The sequence below is a fragment of the Eschrichtius robustus genome, chromosome 2, assembly GCF_028021215.1.
Source record: "Eschrichtius robustus isolate mEscRob2 chromosome 2, mEscRob2.pri, whole genome shotgun sequence".
Lineage (NCBI taxonomy): Eukaryota > Metazoa > Chordata > Mammalia > Artiodactyla > Eschrichtiidae > Eschrichtius > Eschrichtius robustus.
Genome location: NC_090825.1, coordinates 124,211,711 through 124,232,398, shown reverse-complemented (window position 1 = coordinate 124,232,398; position 20,688 = coordinate 124,211,711). Strand labels below are relative to the sequence as shown.

The 20,688-nt window shown below is 38.4% G+C and overlaps 1 protein-coding gene across 3 annotated transcripts in view; it reads left to right on the top strand.

The window, feature by feature from the left end:
• JAKMIP2 (janus kinase and microtubule interacting protein 2) overlaps positions 1–20,688 on the top strand; it is a 190,937-nt gene that overhangs the window by 142,971 nt on the left and 27,278 nt on the right. For 2 of the 3 annotated variants that reach the window (XM_068534536.1, XM_068534534.1), the window contains exons 5-16: positions 405–503; positions 1,748–1,894; positions 2,771–2,911; positions 4,965–5,021; positions 5,943–6,062; positions 7,006–7,134; positions 9,803–9,886; positions 10,571–10,633; positions 13,261–13,359; positions 14,531–14,629; positions 16,331–16,384; positions 17,679–17,744. In XM_068534536.1, the coding sequence (XP_068390637.1) occupies positions 405–503; positions 1,748–1,894; positions 2,771–2,911; positions 4,965–5,021; positions 5,943–6,062; positions 7,006–7,134; positions 9,803–9,886; positions 10,571–10,633; positions 13,261–13,359; positions 14,531–14,629; positions 16,331–16,384; positions 17,679–17,744 (1,158 nt within the window). The remainder of the gene's footprint in view (positions 1–404; positions 504–1,747; positions 1,895–2,770; positions 2,912–4,964; positions 5,022–5,942; positions 6,063–7,005; positions 7,135–9,802; positions 9,887–10,570; positions 10,634–13,260; positions 13,360–14,530; positions 14,630–16,330; positions 16,385–17,678; positions 17,745–20,688) is intronic. The other variant, XM_068534537.1, reaches the window with a different exon arrangement.

Below are 20,688 nucleotides of genomic sequence, written 5' to 3'. Positions count from 1 at the left end.
TAGGCTGTGGGAAGCAATGTGCAGCCGTGACACAAGGGATGAACCTCATGTAACCATGAACCTCATGTAATCACAGCGTGACCTTGGTCTCACAGCTCACAGATCTCATAAACTGATCCAACCATCTACCACTTCCTTTGCCAGGAGCCAGGCCTCCAGGGAGTATCTGCCACGTGGAATTCATTTACAATTTCAAGCAGGCTTGATCTTAAACCCAAGCAGTGAATATTGGGGATTGGAATAGGGTAAATATTTACTCTTCTCTGAATAAGAGAACATTTTACTCTCAACTCATGGGCCAAATGAAAGGAACCAAGCCTATTACTTTTATGAGCAGTATTCTAAAATTTTGTGAAAAGTATTATTGAAGAAATAATACTTTTAATTTTAATTTTCATGTGTAGGATTTGCGAAGAAATCAAAAGAGAATAGCTGAGCTGAACGCCACTATAAGAAAATTAGAAGACAGGAATACCTTGCTTGGAGATGAACGAAATGAATTGGTGAGTTCTAAGCAAAATTTTTTTATTTTATTATTTTTTAAACATTTTGTTATAGTAGTATATACGATGTTATAGAAGTATAGCACAATAAAGAAAAGTGCACAAATAATAAGGTATGGCTCAGTAAATATGCCCAATGTGAAACACCCATATAACCACTACCCAGATGAATAAGTGGAAGATTACCAGCATCTCAGAACTTCCCCTTTGTGTGACCTCTTTCAATCACCATCCTTCTAAAGTTAACCACTATACTGAATTCTGTCACTATAGAGGTCTATCGCCATTTTCTAAATGTGTTGTAGGGAATTCCCTGGCAGTCCAGTGGTTAGGACTCGGCACTTTGACTGCTGGGGCCCGGGTTCAATCTCTGGTTGGGGAACTAAGATTCCCGCAAGCCATGCGGCCCAACCAACAACAACAACAAAATATGTTGTAAATGGAATCATATGATAATTACTCCTTTGTGTCTGGCTTTTTCGCTCAGCATTACATTGGTGAGAGTCATCCACTGTGTTGCATGTAAAATTCACTCATTTTCACTCTCTATCATATTCAATTATATACGATATAATTATATATTTATTGTAAAAGTATGAACAATATATGATATAATATGTATATACAATTATATGATAAATATATATATTCATCTATTGTTAATGGACATTAATGTTGTTTCATAACAATTTATAGCTGTTAATGGTGCTGCTGCATGTCCTGGTGAGAAAATGTGTTCTTGTCTGGGGGGAATATACTAAGGAACAGAATTACTGGATCATAGAGTATGCATGCAGTCAGCTTCAGCAGTTGCTACCAGTTTTCCACAGTTGTCTTAACAACTACATTCCCCCCAACAATGTATGAGAGTTGTAGTTTCTCCATGTCTTTGTCAACATGCAAAGATAATTGGTCATTTTAGTCATTTTGGTGGGTGTGAGGTATATTCTTATTGTAGGATTTTCATTTTTATTTTCCTTCTTACTAATGAGGTGGAGTAACTTTCAAATATCTATTGGCCTTTTGGGTATCCTGTGTGATTTGCCCTTTGTCTTTTGCCCATTTCCTTTCGTGCGTTCATTTTCTTATTAGTATTAGGGATTTTTTACATCATTTTTGGATGTTTGTGTTTAAAATATCATGCTCTGTGCCTTACATTTTACATTCTTTTTGGTGGCTCTTGGTATAATGAGGTTATTTTCAGCCTCTAAACACAAGGGACACATTCTCTTATGTCTTCCCAGTTAAAACGCGTGCGGGAAGCCGAAAAACAATGTAAACCTCTTCTGGAAAGGAACAAGTGCCTCGCCAAGAGAAATGATGAACTGATGGTGTCTTTGCAGCGCATGGAAGAGAAACTAAAAGCCGTTAGCAAGGAAAATTCAGAAATGGTGTGTACCACAGACTCTGCAAAACTGCAGCTTCCTTCTTTTTATTACTCTATTAACCTGACTTCCTGGTATTTCCCAGTTTATTTTTAAAATACAATGCTATTTGTGAAAGCTTAGATTTTTCCCTTATGTAAGCAAGGAACACATAAGGAAGAAATTAAGAGAAGGTTGCTGGCTCTGAATTTTGGGGGGTTTCTAAATTTTGCCGAACGATGGGAGCACTTCCAGGAATCTGTACACTCTCCAAAAGCTCCAAAATAGAGAAGCAGAGTTTCAACCACAGAAACCTCCTTCCAGGATAAACAAGGTCCTACTGTACAGCACAGGGAACTATATTCAATATCCTGTGATATTCCAGAATGGAAAAGAATATGAAAAAGAATATATATATATATGTATAACTGAGTCACTTTGCTGTACAGCAGAAATTGACACAACATTGTAAATCAACTAAACGTCACTAAAACTTTTTTAAAAATTAATAAAATTTAAAAAAAAGAAACTTCCTTCCAAGAATTTCACTAATGTGCACTTTGTGGAACCGTACAGTGGGTACCCCACATCTCCTAAGATCTTGCATAGTAACTGAGAATAGATGCCATCATTTGCATTATATATAGAGGTGACGTGCTACCGTACTCCTTCACAGACTTCCCTTCCAGCTGTAGAGATCTTCAGACATTCCCAATGATTTCCACCTATTACAGCAGACAAAATGTACTTGAGGGTGTTAGTTGGTGTGTGTGTGTATTGAAGCTGGGCCATTTTCACATTTAGCTGTAGCCTCATAAAGTTGCTACAGATATTTTATGTTAACCACTAAAGTTTGGGATTTTCAAAGTCTCTGCCTACACTTTCTTTTTTTTTCCTACCCAGAGAGAAAAAATTACATCTCATCCACCCTTGAAGAAATTAAAATCTCTGAATGACCTCGATCAAGCTAATGAAGAACAAGAGACAGAGTTCCTAAAACTTCAGGTCATTGAGCAACAGAACATTATTGATGAGCTCACAAGGGTAGGTCTTGATTAATCTATAAACTCTAAGCTGTTTCCAAGGACAAGTAGCCAAGAAATCAACATACACTAGAAGCACTTAATAATTTTGGTAACACAAATAATAGCTGCAAAGCACATTAAAATAATTCCCAAATGCATTATAATGTGAGTAGGTGGATTGTGCGATGTCTCTTATAATTGCTTTCCAGTATCAAGATTCTGAGGCTCAGAGGTTAAATATTTTGTCTACAATAACAGGACCATAGGTCTCTTGTTTCCCAACACCTGATTCAGTGTCTGGCACATAGTGGTAGTTTAATAAATATTTGTCAAATGAACAACAATATCATAATGACATAACAGCTGAAATTCCAGTCCAGATCTTCTGACTGTGACTTCAGTACCTGCTGAAGCAGGTAAAGCAGTTGTTACTCCCATCTGCATTGGGCTGAGGCCTGTGTTACCTACAGCTTTGGGCTGAGACCTGTATATGTGTTTGGGTTTTCCTCTTTGCCTCTGTCTTTATTCTGTGAATGACATCTGAGATCACTCTTCACTTCCGGACCAAGCCAAGGCTCACAGAGGTGAACTAGTGATGGAGGAGTTTCAGGCAGTAGTCTCCAGAGTAGGGTGAGCAAGATAATTTACTGCCATTGAGGGAAGAAAAGATTATAAATTCTGCTTTATAATTATTTATGGTTCACCCTTTTAAAATTTTCCATGTTGAGTGTATGTTATAATGCATATGCTACGTTTGGAGGGTCATCTAAGTATAAATTTTAAAAGTTTTGGATATATTAAGGTTGCATGATCAAATTACTTTACTTATAAAGGTGAAAAATCAACAAAGTTAACACCACTGGCTTAACCAGATTATTTCCTAAACATGCGCTTCAAAGCTCTATGCCCCTCACTTCACTTCCACATCCTTAATAACTCATAAATCTCACAGATTCACTAGTCCAGGAATTTGCTGGCTTTGAGTATCCTGAGTTTAAGCTAAAAGTTTCTTACAGAATTTTGAGGTTTTGAGGCATGTCTACCAGACTTTCAAGGAGACATAAGTATCACTTATTCCATCCACTTTTTAAAAAAATATTTATTTATTTATTTGGCTGCGTCGGGTCTTAGTTGCGGCACACGGGATTGTCATTGCAGCGTGTAGACTTCTCTCTAGTTGTGGTGCGCGGGCTCCAGAGCACGCAAGCTCAGTAGTTGTGGCTCGTGGGCTCTGTAGTTGTGGCACGCAGGATTGCCCTGCAGCATGTGGGATCTTAGCTCCCAGACCATGGATCGAATCCGTGTCCCCTGCATTGGAAGGCGGATTCTTAACCATTGGACAACTAGGGAAATCCCTCCATCCACTTTTGAATTTGTACAGTAAGTATATGGAGTATTTAGCAGGTGAACACCTAAGTCCCAGGATATCTCATTTCACAAAAAGAATGAATTAAGAAATCGATCGTTATTTCTAGATATTCTTTGAATTTCCCAGAACTAACAAGGACCACACCCCCCTCCAAAAAAAGAAAACACTAGATGATTCCAACCAAGCAGATACCCTGTTCCCATTTTCAGAGGCTACAGGTGAGAACAAGGATCCAAGCATAGTCAAAAGATAGCTTTCTATGCTTTTCAAGTGATTAAGTGAAAAGAATGTTTTATTCTTTAAAATAAAATAATATTTTTTTCAACACCTAAATTTAAAATAATTTGGGATCTGAGAAAATTGAAGAATTGTGCTTTGGGAGAACATGAATGACTATTTTGTTCTTGATTTCAAGTATAACACACTTGAAATCTGATTAGCAACACAGTGTACACAGTGTGCTTCCTGACTGTGAGGCTCTCAGATCCACATAATCAGGAAAAGTTGTAGAATATTCTTCCTTTGAAAATACTTAAGTATCAAACCCAAAGTTGCCAAAATTTATAAAACATAATCTTATTTTAAATAGAAATATGTAATGCCTCAGGGGAAAAACAACTCTGTCTTTGGGGGAAAAAAAAAAAACCCTACGGGGAAATATGTACCAACTCAAGATCTGAAAAGTCGTTAATCTATTTTCCAGGACCGGGAAAAGCTCATTCGTAGGAGAAAGCATAGAAGAAGTTCCAAGCCAATTAAGGTAATGAGGAAACTAGGTTATCAGGCTTTTGCCACACACAGAGCCAGAGAAGTGAGGCTTGCCAAGGAATCTTCCTGCAAAGATGCGATAAATCAGATGTTCCTGAATTGCAGCAAACCCTGGGGTTTATCTGCCAGAAGAAAACCTCTTCTCTTGACAGTTCTCAGAAGTCCAAAAATGATTGCGTTGTGGATCTTAACCCGATAGGGTTTGCTTTAATATGAGTTCCTCTTAGTGAAGAAGCCACTAGGTTTGACACAGAAAGGGTTATCTGACAAGCTGGAGAGTCACACTCCAAGAACATACAAGAGATACTTATGATTTGATGTCTCCCCTGAATAATATTAGCATCTGATACCCATCCTATAACTGATTAATATATGTTCATTATTCACTTGGGCAATATTATTGATAATGATACTCTCAATCCACGAATATCTGTATAGCCTCTTACAATCCACAAAGTTTTGTTATTTAATTTGTCAATGTGTTTGATTTTTGCTTTTAACAGTTGCATCATTTGATTTGGATGTGGAATTAGATGATATGAGTTGATAATGCCCTTCCCATAGATGCCTGGACTTTCAGAATTCCTTGATTATATTTTAAATACTGGACAGAGAAAATGACATAAAATCATCATGGTATAAAATGTAACATAAAAGAGGATACAGTGTTTTTATGAAGAGAGCCAAATATTAATGAATCTTCCTCCAAAATATCAGAAGTGAAATAGCATAGGACAAACATTTATTGGAATTATTGTGTTCATGCCTAATATGTTTATTTCATCAAAGAAGCATTAAAGGATCCATGTCATCTCTGTTCATTTGCATGTTTGCCAGTTGACAGTGCTTTAATAATATGTTGACTTTCCCCACTGTTAGTTTTGTTGGTAAATATGTACTGTCCCTCCATTAGAGGCCTGTTTTGGACCCCTTTATTGGCTACGATGAGGACTCCATGGATTCCGAAACATCATCCATGGCCTCATTTAGAACAGACCGAACGCCAGCTACTCCTGACGATGACTTGGATGAAGTAAGCTTTTTCACTTCTCTCATCTTTTGTGATATTGTCACCACATCTTTCGTTGAAGGGGGAGAAAAAACATTTCACTTTTTATCTGCTTTATGAACAGCGCATAATCTCATAATAGTGACCAATATTGAGACTGTGCTTGACTTTGTTACCTCTTAGAAATAGCTTCACCTATGTTATGTAGCCCTTGTAGAAACTTCTCTGAAGTTCAGCTCTGTAACTTGAAGACTTATTTCAAAATAAAATTATTCTCCCAGATTTTTCATCCAGAGAAGGCGTGAACCAAAGAAGAAGCTTAGAGGAACAGCTTTTAAATAAGTCTAAGACAGTGTTTAGCAAAGTTTCTTTGTCGGCCACCTTCATCTGAACTATCTAGGGGGTTCAATTACCATGAAAGTTCCTGGACCACACAACTCCTGACTCAGGATCTTGAGGGTGGAACCCCCAAATCTGCATTTTTCACAGAACTCCTTGGTGATTGTATTATGCTCTGAAGTTTGGGACCTAATGCTGTAAAACTATGTTTTTATAATTTATCTGGGGAAGAAGTTGTTAGATATGAATGTATTGAAAGGAACTGAAACTAAAACTCTGATTATCATCTCCTCAAATTTGGATCCAAAATCTGGGTGTACGTTTTTCTCATTTGGATCCAAAATTGTCGGTAATCCAAGCCCAAATGGGTAATAATCAGAAATGTATAAATAAGCAAATGCTTCTCTTATTAATGAATACTTAAATATTTCTGAAATGCGCATCTAGAAAGTGTCATAATATTTGTGCCCATACACATACTTTAAAATTAAGAATAAAATCACATAGAATCCAATATCATACAAACCTTCATTTCTCTTTAAAAAATGGACAAATGCTAATATTTCACATTGAACACAGGACCTGAACATAACATAATTATTTTTCGACTTTTTTTTTTAACCTCAAGAGTCTAGCAGCTGAAGAATCTGAGCTACGATTCCGACAATTAACAAAAGAGTACCAGGCTCTCCAAAGAGCCTATGCCCTCTTGCAGGAGCAGACTGGAGGCATCATTGATGCTGAAAGAGAAGCCAAGGTTAGTGTACATCTGGGAGAGTGCCCTGAATAGGCTTGCGACAGTCACAGCATAAAAGTATTGCAGACATAAAAGTACCAATAGGGTAGCTTTCTCTGTACCCTTCTCTCCACTGCAGTTTTGAACTGCTTTATCTTTTATGTCAACAAACCTTGGATCTAGAGACATTAGAGCCAGCTTAGATCGATGCTTTTGTTCCTTTAAAGATACTTGAGTACATAGTCTTACATTTGCTATTTGAAAACTTGTATTTTCAAAGCTAAACAATGTTGAATTTTGATAATCCATGTTTTTTAGTTTCTTGCTTTAAAAAAAAAAATTTTTTTTATCTTTCAAAAGCAATGGTTAGCCAGTTCTTTTTCTTAGTTAATAAGTGCACAGCATTACATTGACAGCTTACTGAGAATTGTCACTAACAGTATTTCACTTAACCCTTGTGCCAGCCCCCTAAGGTGGGTATCATATAAAAGAGGAATTTGAGGCTCAGAGAGGTTAATTGAATTGCCCAAGATCACACAGCTAATAAATGCAAAACTGGGATTTCAAATCATATCATACTGGGTCAGTTGTTTTTTCCATTATGTTGCAACTGCCTCTCATAAGTCTGTTTTTTAAAAAAACCACATACAGTACTAATACTTGACATTTATTGAGTCGTTGCTGTGCTTCAAGCATTGTACTGAGTACTTTATATGCATTATCTCATGTAATCCTAAAACAACTCTATGAGTTAGATGCTATTATTAACTCCTTTTTACAGGAGAGGAAATAGTAGCTTAGTAGAAGTTAAATGTAGCTTAGTTAGGTTAAAACCAGGGTACCTAGCTTAGATGAAAGCTAGGATATGAACCTCCTCCTTCTGAGTTCAGTCATAACCACCATGCCATAACTGCCTCGTAGGTTAGTTTACCTGGGGCAAGAAAGAGTGTGACCATCCAGTGATTTTATCCTACTTCCTAATTAGAAGGTCTACAATGTACTGAGGAGTGTTGTAGGAACCACTGTTAGTTGGTTAATGGGAAAGGATAGATATTATAGCTATATTTTTAAATGGTAACATACATACATACATGCACATACACATACATAAGAGAGTAAACATTAAAGAAAACCCACCGTGATTTGGAATAGACAGGTAAGCAATCATTAGGAAGGGATGTGTGTGTGTGTGCTTTCATGTCTGTGCCCTAATACTATAAGAGTTGTGGATTCCTTTATCAGTATTTACTACCCATTCTTACCAGCATAGGATTGGTCAACTGAAATAATAGCATATGCCTGGTTTTTTGGAGAGGTGATGACATAGAACCCAGTTCTCTTTCTGTAGTCTCACTCTCCCATCAAAATACAGGTTTAGCATTGTTTATGGCCATTAAAATAAGACAACTTACTATTCTGAGCAAAATAGTCTAAAACAAATCAAGATGTTGGGAAAAGAGTAGTAGAGTAAATTCAAAGAAAGTAGAAATGCAAAAATAGTATAGATGAAAAAGTATCAGTGAAAACAGAAGACCTAATCATTTCAAGACAAGGAAAAAAAATAGGTTATACTCAACACCCATTCAAAGTTAAAATAATTCTTTTTTTTTTTTTTTTTAAATTTATTTTCGGCTGCGTTGGGTCTTCGTTGTGGTTCATGGGCTTCTCATTGTGGTGGCTTCTAGTTGCAGAGCACGGGCTCCAGGCACATGGGCTTCAGTAGTTGCAGCACACAGGCTTAGTTGCTCCGAGGCATGTGGGATCTTCCCGGACCAGGGATGGAACTCGTGTCGCCTGCATTGGCAGGTGGATTCTTAACCACTGAGCCAACAAAGTTAAATTAATTCTTGGCAAACGAAGCTTGGAATTTTTTAACCTGATAAAGGTAAATATAACATTTAACAGTCCAAAGAAGTATTCTCCTCACGGTGAATAATAAGAAAAGAATACTTACCATCGCTGATTTTGTTCAACTTTGTTGAACCTATCCAGATCATAAGACAAGGAAAAAAATATGTGTATGACCAGAAAACAAAACAAGCTATTCTTCACAAAAAGTAGAATCATATTGAGAGAGAATACAAGTGAATCTAAAAAATTACTAGACCAAATGAAATAAGGTTGTTCCATACAAATCAGTGTCCCAAACTGCTGATGTGCGCACATGTGCGCGCACACACACACAAAACACATGATAGATACATATATACATACATACATACATAGATTTGGATTTAGATTTAAATATAGGGCACAAAGTTGGCTTTGAAAGAACGGAAGGATTTTTGGGGAGGCAAAATGGGAGAAGGCTTTCCAGAAGGGGAAGTCGTTCAAATAAAGAGAGAAGCGGAGAGGTACAAGGCATATTTAGGAAACAAGGAGATCACCAGCAGGTAAGGGATGGACCCTGTGTTGATAGTGGTGGGAAAAGATTGGAAACATAAGAGAAGTTCTCGAATCCCAAGCTAAACAGTTTGAATTTTAACCTGATGGTAAAGGGAGCCACTGAAAGTTGTACACAGAGAATTTAGGTTGTAAAAATAGATTGAAAAGATTCTTTGGTGATAGAAAATTCTTTTTTTTTTTTTTTTTTTCCTCACTTGTTGAGTTCTAATCAAGGAACATGAGGGGAAGAAAAATGTGGTGTTGCCATTTTACTTACCGAGTTCTGGAATTTTGATTTCACTAGGCTCAAGAGCAACTCCAGGCAGAGGTGCTAAGGTATAAAGCCAAAATTGAAGATCTGGAAGCGACTCTGGCTCAGAAAGGGCAGGTAGGCATTTGGTGGCTCCCACTTCTGCAGATGCAGGCAATTCAGTCTGACCCTCCTCTAGATCACGCTGTGCATGGGCCCATCCAGGACACGGCTTGGCTCTCCACAGTGACCTTTCTCAAACTGTGTCAGAATGTTCAACTCTCTGTTTCTGTCCCTGGTGTTTTGTTGGCCAGAGTGTGAACCCAGCTACAACAGTGAATGAGGCTGGGCAAGAGAGAGAATGCCAGAGGAAGAGGAGCCCTGTACACATAGCCTAGAGCGGTCATGAGCTGCTAAGACCAAGACCCACCCCCTCAAGCTGCATTCTTTGCCTCTATGCTACATTTATGGTTCTGCATTTTAATGTTTTCCATCCATATGTATCTAGCCTGTGTGCATTCTGACCCTTTTCACTTTTTGCCTGTGTGGTCACTTCTGAGTCCCCAGAAGGCTGGTCCTGGATTATTCAGACTTAAAAAGATAGGGATAGTGAGTGACAATAAAAAGGGGGTTAAATTTTCCTGGCAACTTTGGCCCCAGTGTCTTGGAATAAGGAGCAGGCCGGGGTGGGTGTCATTTACCAGTCGTTGGCAGGCAAACAATCCGGGTGGAGAGAAGACAGCTCTGGCAAAGTGGTTTGACGACACATGCTCTTTCATGCCACTCTGAAATGCTGACTGCGCGATATTCTTTGTCAAACAGGATTCACACTGGGTAGAAGATAAACAACTTTTCATTAAGAGAAACCAGGAGCTTTTAGAAAAGGTATGTGGGGCGCAACACCCTAGTGGGGCAGAGGAGAGAATGATGAGAGATCCAGGAGCAGCAGGGGGTCTTCTCAGGAGTGGCACAGGGGCTAGGGGACGGGGAGGCTTTTCTGGTGCTGTGCTCCCCTCTGCTGAGTGCCCAACTGCATCTCTGTCACTGCCATCACCATCAGTTGAGTGGCACGTGGTGTGCATGGCTCTGCGCTGGGCGTTGTGCCGACTTGAAAGGACGTGATCCCTGAAACCTATTGATTTGTTACCCATATATATATACTGTACGTATATATATACACACCCACACATGCACACATCCTATGTGGTTGTCCATCTACAAGAGCACCCTGTGAATAGGACTTGTTATTTTGTGCAAGGACATGCTGCAACCCAGCATAGACTGTGTTCTTACTGTTAATTTTTTGCTAATGTTGGCTGCTTGTTTGTTTATTTTTTATGAAAGAACATTTCAAAAGATGCATCCAGAGCACAAAACAGCATTTCCAGGAGGTTGGAACAAATCAAGATGCAAAGGCATGGTTTCGGCCCAATAGATAGAATTAATTTGGGTTAGCTGAACATAGACTTTTGATTAAGGGCAGTGAAATACAACAGAGATCATTTTAAGTTCAAACGTGGCTTTTCCTTTGGTATTTCCCTTTCATGATGTGAAACGATTACAAAATAATCTCATATTATTCTTGACAGAGAATTTGAAAGCCCATTTGAAAAAGGGAAATAATTCTGTAGGGTGACGTAGAGTTATATAGAAATTATTTTAGGATTGTTTCTACCAATATTCACTAGCCTTGACAAGTAATAAAAGTTAACCGCAACACCCTGGTAAGCATGAAAAGGTAAAGAAGATGCTTGTCCTCCCCTCCCTCTGGTCCTGTCTCACTTTCTACATGATGAGAGACAGAGCTGATGTATAGAAGGGGGGTGGGTATTCCAGGATTGAGGACTGGTACTCTGAGAAAGGTTACAGGTCCCTATAAAGAAACTTTATGGACATTAGCCCTGGTCTATGAATTGTAGCCACCTGTGAACCACTAATATGATGGCTAGTGCTAACCACCAGATCCAGGAATCTCCCCAAATATCCCATCTCTGATGTCAATCCAAGATTCTAGGAAATAGTCAACTTCTAAAAACTTTCAAAAGTTTACTAGACCACAAAAATCTAGTGGAAAAAACTTGAGTCGGCTACATAAATTAATGTTACATAGTATCTCACTTTCCCCCATCTTTATTTTTCTATAATTTTTCTGTATCAGGAGGCCATGAGAAAAAGAAGATTTTAGTAGTCTCCGAGATGCCCAGTAATAAGTGTTATTACTCTTATTTATCATCTAAAAAAATAACTCCCATTATGTTTTCTTTCTGATTTTCTTTGGTCTGGATTTCTTTGGGCTAAAAGGGGAATTTTTTGAGCTCAGGCTTCTAAGAGTAAAAGAAAACCAAAGTGACAATAAAGCTAAACATTCTACTTCAAGTGTTTATCCTTGAGAAAGTCAGATTCACCCTACATTAAAAAGCCCCTGATTTTTTATTTCTAAATTCAAGGGCTTCCCTGGTGGCGCAGTGGTTAAGAATCCACCTGCTAATGCAGGGGACACGGGTTTGAGCCCTGGCCCGGGAAGATCCCACATTAAAAAAAAAAAAAAAAAAAAAAAAGCTAAATTCAAGATTTTAAATAGTTACTGTACAGAAGGCCCACCCACACAGCTAATATCGAAGGCAGCCCCAAACCTATTGCAGATCGTGAAAATGTTCTGATCCCTTGTGGACACGGGCACTGTGTACAGGGCAAGGCAGGTTTGTACACAACTAACTTAATTCCATGCTTCATCAGGTTACGCTAGATGTCCTACAGGAAAGCCCTATGGGAAAACAGAAGGGAGAGCTGTCACTTTGGATTGAGGAGCCAGGGGAAGGCTCTTACGTTAGGAGACGTCAAGGAAGTATAGGATTTCCTCATGTAGGAAAGGGAATTGGGGAGCCCTTTTCAGGCAGAGGTGAGCACAGACAGAGCTCCTGGAGTAACCAGAACATAGGGTAGATCTGGGTTTCTAGATTCAAGTGTGTGTGATCACATGTGAGTGTGTGTGTGTGTGTGTGTGTGTGTGTAGACATGACAGTGATAACACCTAAATCTGGTGAGCAGATTATTAAGGTTTTTGAATTCCATTGAGGACTTCGGCTTTATTTTGCAGGTAACTGGAATTCAACAAATGTTTGTGTAGGATCAGAGCTGTTTTAAAAAAATATTTCTTCAACAACTTGTAACTCCAGAAATAAGAGGTGTTAGTCTCCATTATTTGCACCATTAAATCTAGTTCTTGGACACTGTCCCAGACAACAAGGGACAGATTCACTATTCATAGGGTCCCTAGACTTTATCTCAATGAATGGAGGCATCCTCCAGTATTTTTCTCTATGACCCGAAATACTCAACCAAAGGATAACTAGAGGGAAAACTAAAGATTTATTTTATTCACACCTACTTGGGACTTTTTTCATGTTCTAGACGATTTACTCACTGTGTAAATGAATGCTGTCCATGCTTGCTTTGCAAAGTTGTAGATGCTTTTCGCAATGTCCACCTAACTTGAGGATTTACTTTATCAGATAGAAAAACAAGAGGCAGAAAATCACCGGCTCCAACAGGAACTGCAGGATGCCAGAGACCAGAATGAGCTGCTGGAGTTTCGAAATCTAGAGCTAGAAGTAAGGAAATATGATGATAATGATAATAAAAATATTAACATGCACTGAACCCATTCTTTGTGTGAGGTGCTAACTTAAGCATTTCAGATACATACTCTCATTGGACCTCACAGCCACAACCAAGATTTGATAGATGAGGCAACTGAGGTTAAATAACTTGCCCAAGTCCTGTGTCTAGTACGTGGTGAAGCACTGATGCAACTCAAAATTGTCTGCTCAGATACTATACTTTACAACACTGTTGCCTTTATGAACAAGGCTAATGAATAATTTTTAAATAATTTGAATAATATCTTTCAAACTTTATCAATATTTCATTGCTTTTAAATAATCATTTCCATCCTTCATTGAATTCTGACTCCGGAAAATATTGCTTCAAGAATTATAGTTTAAAATGTACTATATACAAAAATATTTTATTGGTAGACCCTTGAATTTGTAAGTAAACTTTTTATTCTGTAATGCATTCTGCAAAAGGCTAAGAAGCAAGGTAATTTGTTTTAGGAAATACTTTGGTTAACTTGACCAAGTTTCAGAGTCTTTGTTTTTAAGTAAAACATATCAATCAAATCAAATGTTGATTGTATCATGCAGAATCTGGCTTAGGGTCTGGTTGAATGTGTGCTGATTTGTAAAGGATAAGAAAATTTCCCATTTGATTTCTTTGTTATTTTGCCAGCAATTTCTTCTTGAGGTTATTTTACATTAGGTTTGGATAAAGTTAGCAGTTGGTATGCTTCGGTGAAGAAGAGTTAAGTCATCTTTGGTAGCCCACAAATCTTACTAATAAAGCTTGAGTGGATTGAATATGCAAAAGACCATGAGCTGCCATAAAACTTCATGGTCAGAAGAACATTCTCTGTGATACCTGAAAGCTCTAAATATTCATGTAGTTTAAAATGGAACTCCCCTTCCCACATTCCCTTGATCAAAAAATTTGCAAAACTGTATGACACCATGTTAAATTCTTCTCCCACATCTCTTAGTTGACTTATCAGTTCTTTTCCATTAAATTCAAGCATGAAGATATTGAATTCGATTTTTTTTTTTTGCCAAATGGCATATTGATAAGCTGCTGAAATAGCATAGAGGCCACAGACAACTGGTTTAGTGATTAATCAGTTGTTGCTTTTTTTTTTTAATTCCCAAATATTCTTCACTGTATTTCAAGGAAAGAGAGAGACGATCCCCTCCATTTAATCTGCAAATTCACCCATTCTCAGATGGTGTGAGTGCTCTACAGATCTACTGTATGAAAGAAGGTGTCAAGGTAGGCAGATGTTTCCTTGTGTATGTTGTAGACAGTAGAAAAACTGGGAATTGGAAAAGGGGAGGTTGTTTGTGACTGTTTTGTCTTTCGGTCACTGGATGTCATTTTGATATAAACTATGTAGGAACTGATAATAGTCACATCTATGGGAAAATCGACAGAACGTATACAAAATAAATGTGTGACAAATGTATGAATGGTAACAGCAAAAAAAAAAAAAAAAAAAATAGGAAGCCATGATTATTTAGAACAGAGTAACATAAAGAGTGATACAGAATCAAAATATTAAGATAATTACCCTTGATTATCTGGAGGAAATATTAAATAAATTCAATATTTTAAGAATCATATTTCAAGGATGCCAGATAAAAAGGTATTTGTTGAGTCCCTTTGTTGTGCTGTTCTAATTGGTATGGAATTCATCATCCTGGAATTTCAGTATTAGAGGAAACCTTGAAATCATCTTGCCCACCATCTCTTTTGATGTGGGTGTTTTAGGGAGGATTTCACTTTTGGAAGGCCTTGGGGATTATAACATGTTGCTCACTTAGACAAAATATAATTTTATCTTTAGTGATATTGGGATACATTTTAAATATTAAGGTCGAGTGGAGGTGGCTCCATCTCCTGGAAAATATATTGTCCCTCAATGTAACAGAATCACATAGTGACTGACTATTCCAGAGGTAAGGCTAGGAAGCCTCCCGCTCTTCCTGGTCTCTCCTTACCTACTGCATGGCCCTTCCTGCTCCCACTCTGAGCTGCCAAATATACCTGCTTTAGTTGCCTTCTCTCTACCTCTGAGATTGAGCTAGACTTTTGTATTTCTGGCAGTAGGGATCTGCTATACTGTTATCTGAACCTGAGTAAGAGGAGAAAGTGGTACTGTCTAATGGGGGGGATATTAGGTCGAAAATTGTGCTTCTTTGACTTCTGTCTTAAATCACTCTCATGTTGTTTAAACTTCTGGCCTTCCTGGGCTGCGTGAAAATTTGTAAACCAAAGCAATTTTTTGATTCAACTCTAATTCAATGAGAAGCACTTTACTTTGTCTTTTCCTTAGATGTTTTGTTTTTAGATAAATCACAAACAACCTAATGATTGCATGTAGTTTATATACAAGGGAACTCTTTTAAATGGAGTTCAGCTGCTTCAAATTGACTCAGGGACTATAATAAAAATCAGCTGTTTTCCATAGGATGGAATTAATGCTAAACACCTAAAAAATAGAACTGCTCTGTAGTTTTCTATGTGGCAGTCAAAATCTCAACCAGGTCAGAATTCCATTAATTAGAATGAAATTGGTTGGTTATTTAAATTTCTTTCCTGTTACTTTTCTTAATGCTTGAAATCTACCACAGTTGAAACAATTTTCTACAATCATAAGAAAAAAAGTTACTGAGCAAATCCCGAGTCCTTAGTACATCCTAGACGCTTTCACGTACAATCTCTTTATCCTCAAATCAGCCTATGAAGGAAGTATTTATTTTGCAGTTGGCGAAATTGAAAATGCACTGTTGAGTAGTTTTCCCAGGTTCACACAGCTTATAGAAAGCAAAGTGGAAATGTAAAAACAGCTGTGCCTGATTGAAAACAAACCCAGGAAGAGCAGGTCTCAAAATGTCCTCTCTAACTCAAGGTTCAGGCAGGCACTGGTAGAATGGTAAGCCACGACTTGAATGAATCTCCTTGATTTTGCAGGATGTGAACATCCCTGATCTCATAAAGCAGCTTGATATCTTGGGTGATAACGGGGTAAGTAATGAATTGATTAAGTGCAGTAAAGATATGAATTTGCCTAAAGAGAAGCAAGAAATACTTGCCAATGCATCACGTGTAAAATAGTAGCCAGTGAAGGGAACTATACTCAGTATTTTGTAATAACCTATAAGGGAAAAGAATCTGAAAATGTAGTTATACACATATATATATGTGTGTAACTAAATCACTGTGCTGTACACCTGAAACTAACACAACATTGTAAATCAACTATACTTCAATTAAATAAATAAATAGAAAAAAACAAAAAAATAATAGCAAGTGAGACAGCAGGTTCACTTAAGCATGCGGCTTCTGGAAAAGTATCAACAAATCTATCAAACCACTCAGCTAAGGGATTGTAAGGGTCTCTGGAAGGTAGTGGCAGAAGTGGGAACTGGTAAGGTGCTTTTCATGCGCAGGTTTCAGGTTTGAATGCCAAGGGAGTCTGCGGTGATTAAAGCTAATTACCTTCTGACTGTTGCTGGGAGGCATATGGGGGTGAAATTAATCAGTCATGCAGTTGCAAATGCTGCTAAATAGTAGGGTTGGTGGCAGCCCCATAAAAATGCACTAGGAAGCTATAATCCCTTTTCTTTCTAAAAACACCTTCCAGACAGGGTCAAGGCATATTAATTCAGTGGGAGGACCATTCACTGAGATACTAGATGAATGATGTATGTAGGTTGAAGTAGGCACACTATTTTTTTCCCTTGAAAAATTACCAAAGGAGAGAACAAAATCAATTAAATCACATCAAACTGCTCTGAAGAGATTACTCTTTATTTCATTTTTTAAATATCTTTATTGGAGTATAATTGCTTTACAACGTTGTGTTAGTTTCTGCTGTATAACAGAGTGAATCAGCTATACGTATACATATATCCCCATATCTCCTCCCTCTTGCGTCTCCCTCCCACCCTCCCTATCCCACCCCTCTAGGTGGTCACAAAGCACCGAGCTGATCTCCCTGTGCTGTGTGGCTGCTTCCCACCATCTTTATTTCATTTTGGTTTCTGCTTTTCTTATGACTATTAATGCAGTATGCTTACAGTGAAACATAAAATCCAGTCAGCACTAGAGATATAAAAACATCACATTTAAGGTACTTTTTACAGGTTTTGAATGAACTCTTTGTTAAGAATTATTACTGAATAGAATAGGCCGTTTGTGAATGTTCCATGCATGCGTATGTGGCAGGCAAGTTAGGCAGTATCTTCTGATAGTGTAAATGTCAAAAAGTGTTTTCAGCTTATTTTCTTTCTCCCCACCTCTCCAACCCCCGCCACAGAATTTAAGAAATGAAGAGCAAGTGGCTATAATTCAGGCCAGCACTGTGCTGTCCCTGGCAGAAAAGGTAATAAATCATACTAACATTCAAATCATCTCAGTGTCTGGCTTAACACTTGGGGTTGAAGGACAATCTCTGCACATGATTTTGCATTATTGAATACCTAATAAATATTTTATTCTTCAGGGTGATATAACCCAGGTAGAATGAGAACACACAAAAGAAGAGTCTACACACTGATTTAGAGTGGGTGGATAATTCTTGCTTTGAAGTCTCTTAAAAATATAATTCTGTAAAAATGCAAAACCTGGATTGCATTACTTAAGCCATCCTTACCAAGCAGGGAAACCAATAAAGAAGGGTTTTGTTAAGTGGTAAATTGGAGCATGGCTCTTTCTGTGGGCTTTTCCTTGGGTGTGTACATACCAGTTATTCCAACTGATTCTGTAACTTGGTGGTGGCTTCCTGCACCTTCATTTAGAAAGCCCAACCTGGGGACTGTCAGAAGAGCAACACTGAGCGTTCTCTCACCCCCTTGTGGCTAAACCTGGTAAATGCAAGAGAGGGAAAAAAGGAATGAGCCAAGTGAAGAAACCTGGTAACTGGCCGTATTCAGGGCACCTTGAGAATCGGCACATAGTTGACAGTCATGTGTACATGGCTGGATAAAGTAAGAACTTATGTACTATAAGTTCCTTGAGATGCTTTCTTAATTTCTAAATGCATAAAAAAGCATGTTGTAAATTAAATGAAACCATGAGCAAGCATTCACCTTGCTCCGGTCTGAAATGAGGGAATTCTACTGGTCAAATGACCCAGTTAAGTTACTCAAACAAAACAATGACATTTAAAAAAAATGGCAGAGGGAGAGGGAAGAATTGCTATAAAATAAAAACTTACTTAAGAAATATTGAAATGGTCCTTTTTTGCATCCTGATTCAAGCAAACCAAGTGTGAAACAAAGGACATTTTGCTGACAACTGGGGAAATTTTAATATGGACCAGGTATCAGATGACAAAAGGAATTAATGTTAATTTTGCAAAGTGTGGAAATGGCCTTGTGGTTATGTTTTTTTTTCAAAGACCTTAAGTGTTAGGGACACATACTGAAGTATTTCATGTGAAATATCTGGGATTTGCTCTTTTAAAAACTTCCTCCATTCACAATTTAATAACAGACCTTATCACTTTCCCTTTCCTCTTGCGATCAAATTAATAGCACCACATTGTCCCTAACATAGGTCTAGAATCCAGAATTTGGCAAGACGGCCCCTTGGGAGCTGGCCCTTACCTATTTCTGCAGCACCCCACTTCCTTCCTTGGTCACCAACCAAGGTCCAGCCATGCACAAATCCTTTTGGGGCTCCAGTCTCCTCTCTCCTCTCTTCTCTCTCCTCTCGCTCTCTCTATCTCTGTCTCTGTCTCTATCTACCTCTACATATTTTCATCCCTTGGTCCTTTACACTGTTCCTTTTGTCTAGATTTTCTTTTCTTCCTTTTCTACCTTTGTCTGGCTAAATCTTAATCATTAGACCCTCCCATAATGGGGAAGCCTTCCTATTCACCCAAGCCCAGTTAGGTCTTCTCGCTCTGTGTTCCCAGAGTGACCTGTGCTTCTGCTACCATGGCTTTTAGCAACTGTAATACAACCACGCTTTTTTTTTTTTTTTCTGTAGTTTACTAGACTCTACACTCCACGAGGGCAACTCTGGAATCTGTTTTTCACTCTTTGTTTTCCTAGTTTTTCACACCAGAGCATCTCATCCAGTTGGAGTCATGAAGGGCTGTGATTTTTTATTGCAAACTTTCCCTCAAGCTTCCTACTAAAAGCAGAAAGTACCGTATAGCACGTAGGAGCTGTTCTAGTAAAGCTTTGACGTATTAGTTCGTGTCTCCACCTACCTCCTTTGCAAAACAGGTGTGAGGGGTTTGGATTAAACAATCAAGGGGTGATGCCTACGCGCTTAGCACTGTGATTGAAAGTGAGGAACCAACTGAATAAGACACAAGCTTGTCCTTAAAACGCTCATGGTCTGTGCAATTGCCTTTTGTGCAAATCTTTGCAATTCATAAGCTAAAGTAACCCCCCCGCCATGTTTGGGATTCACAGATAAACATTTCTACCTCCAAGTAATTGTAAATATCACCTTGAACTTCCTGAGTCCACGCATTTGAATTATCTCTCTACCATCTGAGAGTGTGACCTTTAGCCAGAGGTTGAGCCTAGACAAATTTCCAACAAGGAAATCCTATTGTGACTTCGTATTAAAAATAATAAGAGCAGTGACCTTATGTGAGGACATGTTATGGGCCAGGGACTATGCTAAATACTGTCTGTGCTTCATCTCATTGCTCCTCACAACCACCCTATATTCATCCACTATTTTCATTTTATCTGTGAGAAAACTGTGGCCTGGGCTCTTCATTCCTCACCCTGCATCATCCATGTAGTCAGGGTCGGGAGCCAACATACAAATCTATAGCTAAAGCCCATGACCGGACTACTTCACTTCACGGGTCTCTTAAAAACATAGTGTGGGATTTCCCTGCTGGCACAGTGGTTAAGACTCCGCATTCCCAATGCAGGGGGCCAGGGTTCGATCCCTGGTCAGGGAACTAGATCCCACACGCATGCTGCAACTAAGGAGCCCACGAGCCACAAGTAAGAAGCCCGCCTGCTGCAACTAAGACCCAGCGCACCCAAATAAATAAATATTTTTAAAAAAAAATGGTACACAAGAGAATTTGTTTCTCAATGGTAAATGGGCAGCAAGCAAGAGGAAGCATTTTAATAAAGCTTGGTGGTACACAATTGCAATATGAGGCTGTTTACAAGAAACCCATGACTTTGGACTGAAATTTGTTTCATGAGGGAAGCCACGTGTATGTACAAGAGCTGAGAGATTAGCACCTCTCCAGTCTCCACGGCCTTTTTTCTTTCCCCATGTTCCTTACAGCCAAGGGGCTGTTGGATATGGTGGCCCCTTGTGAATACCAAGGCTTTAGTATA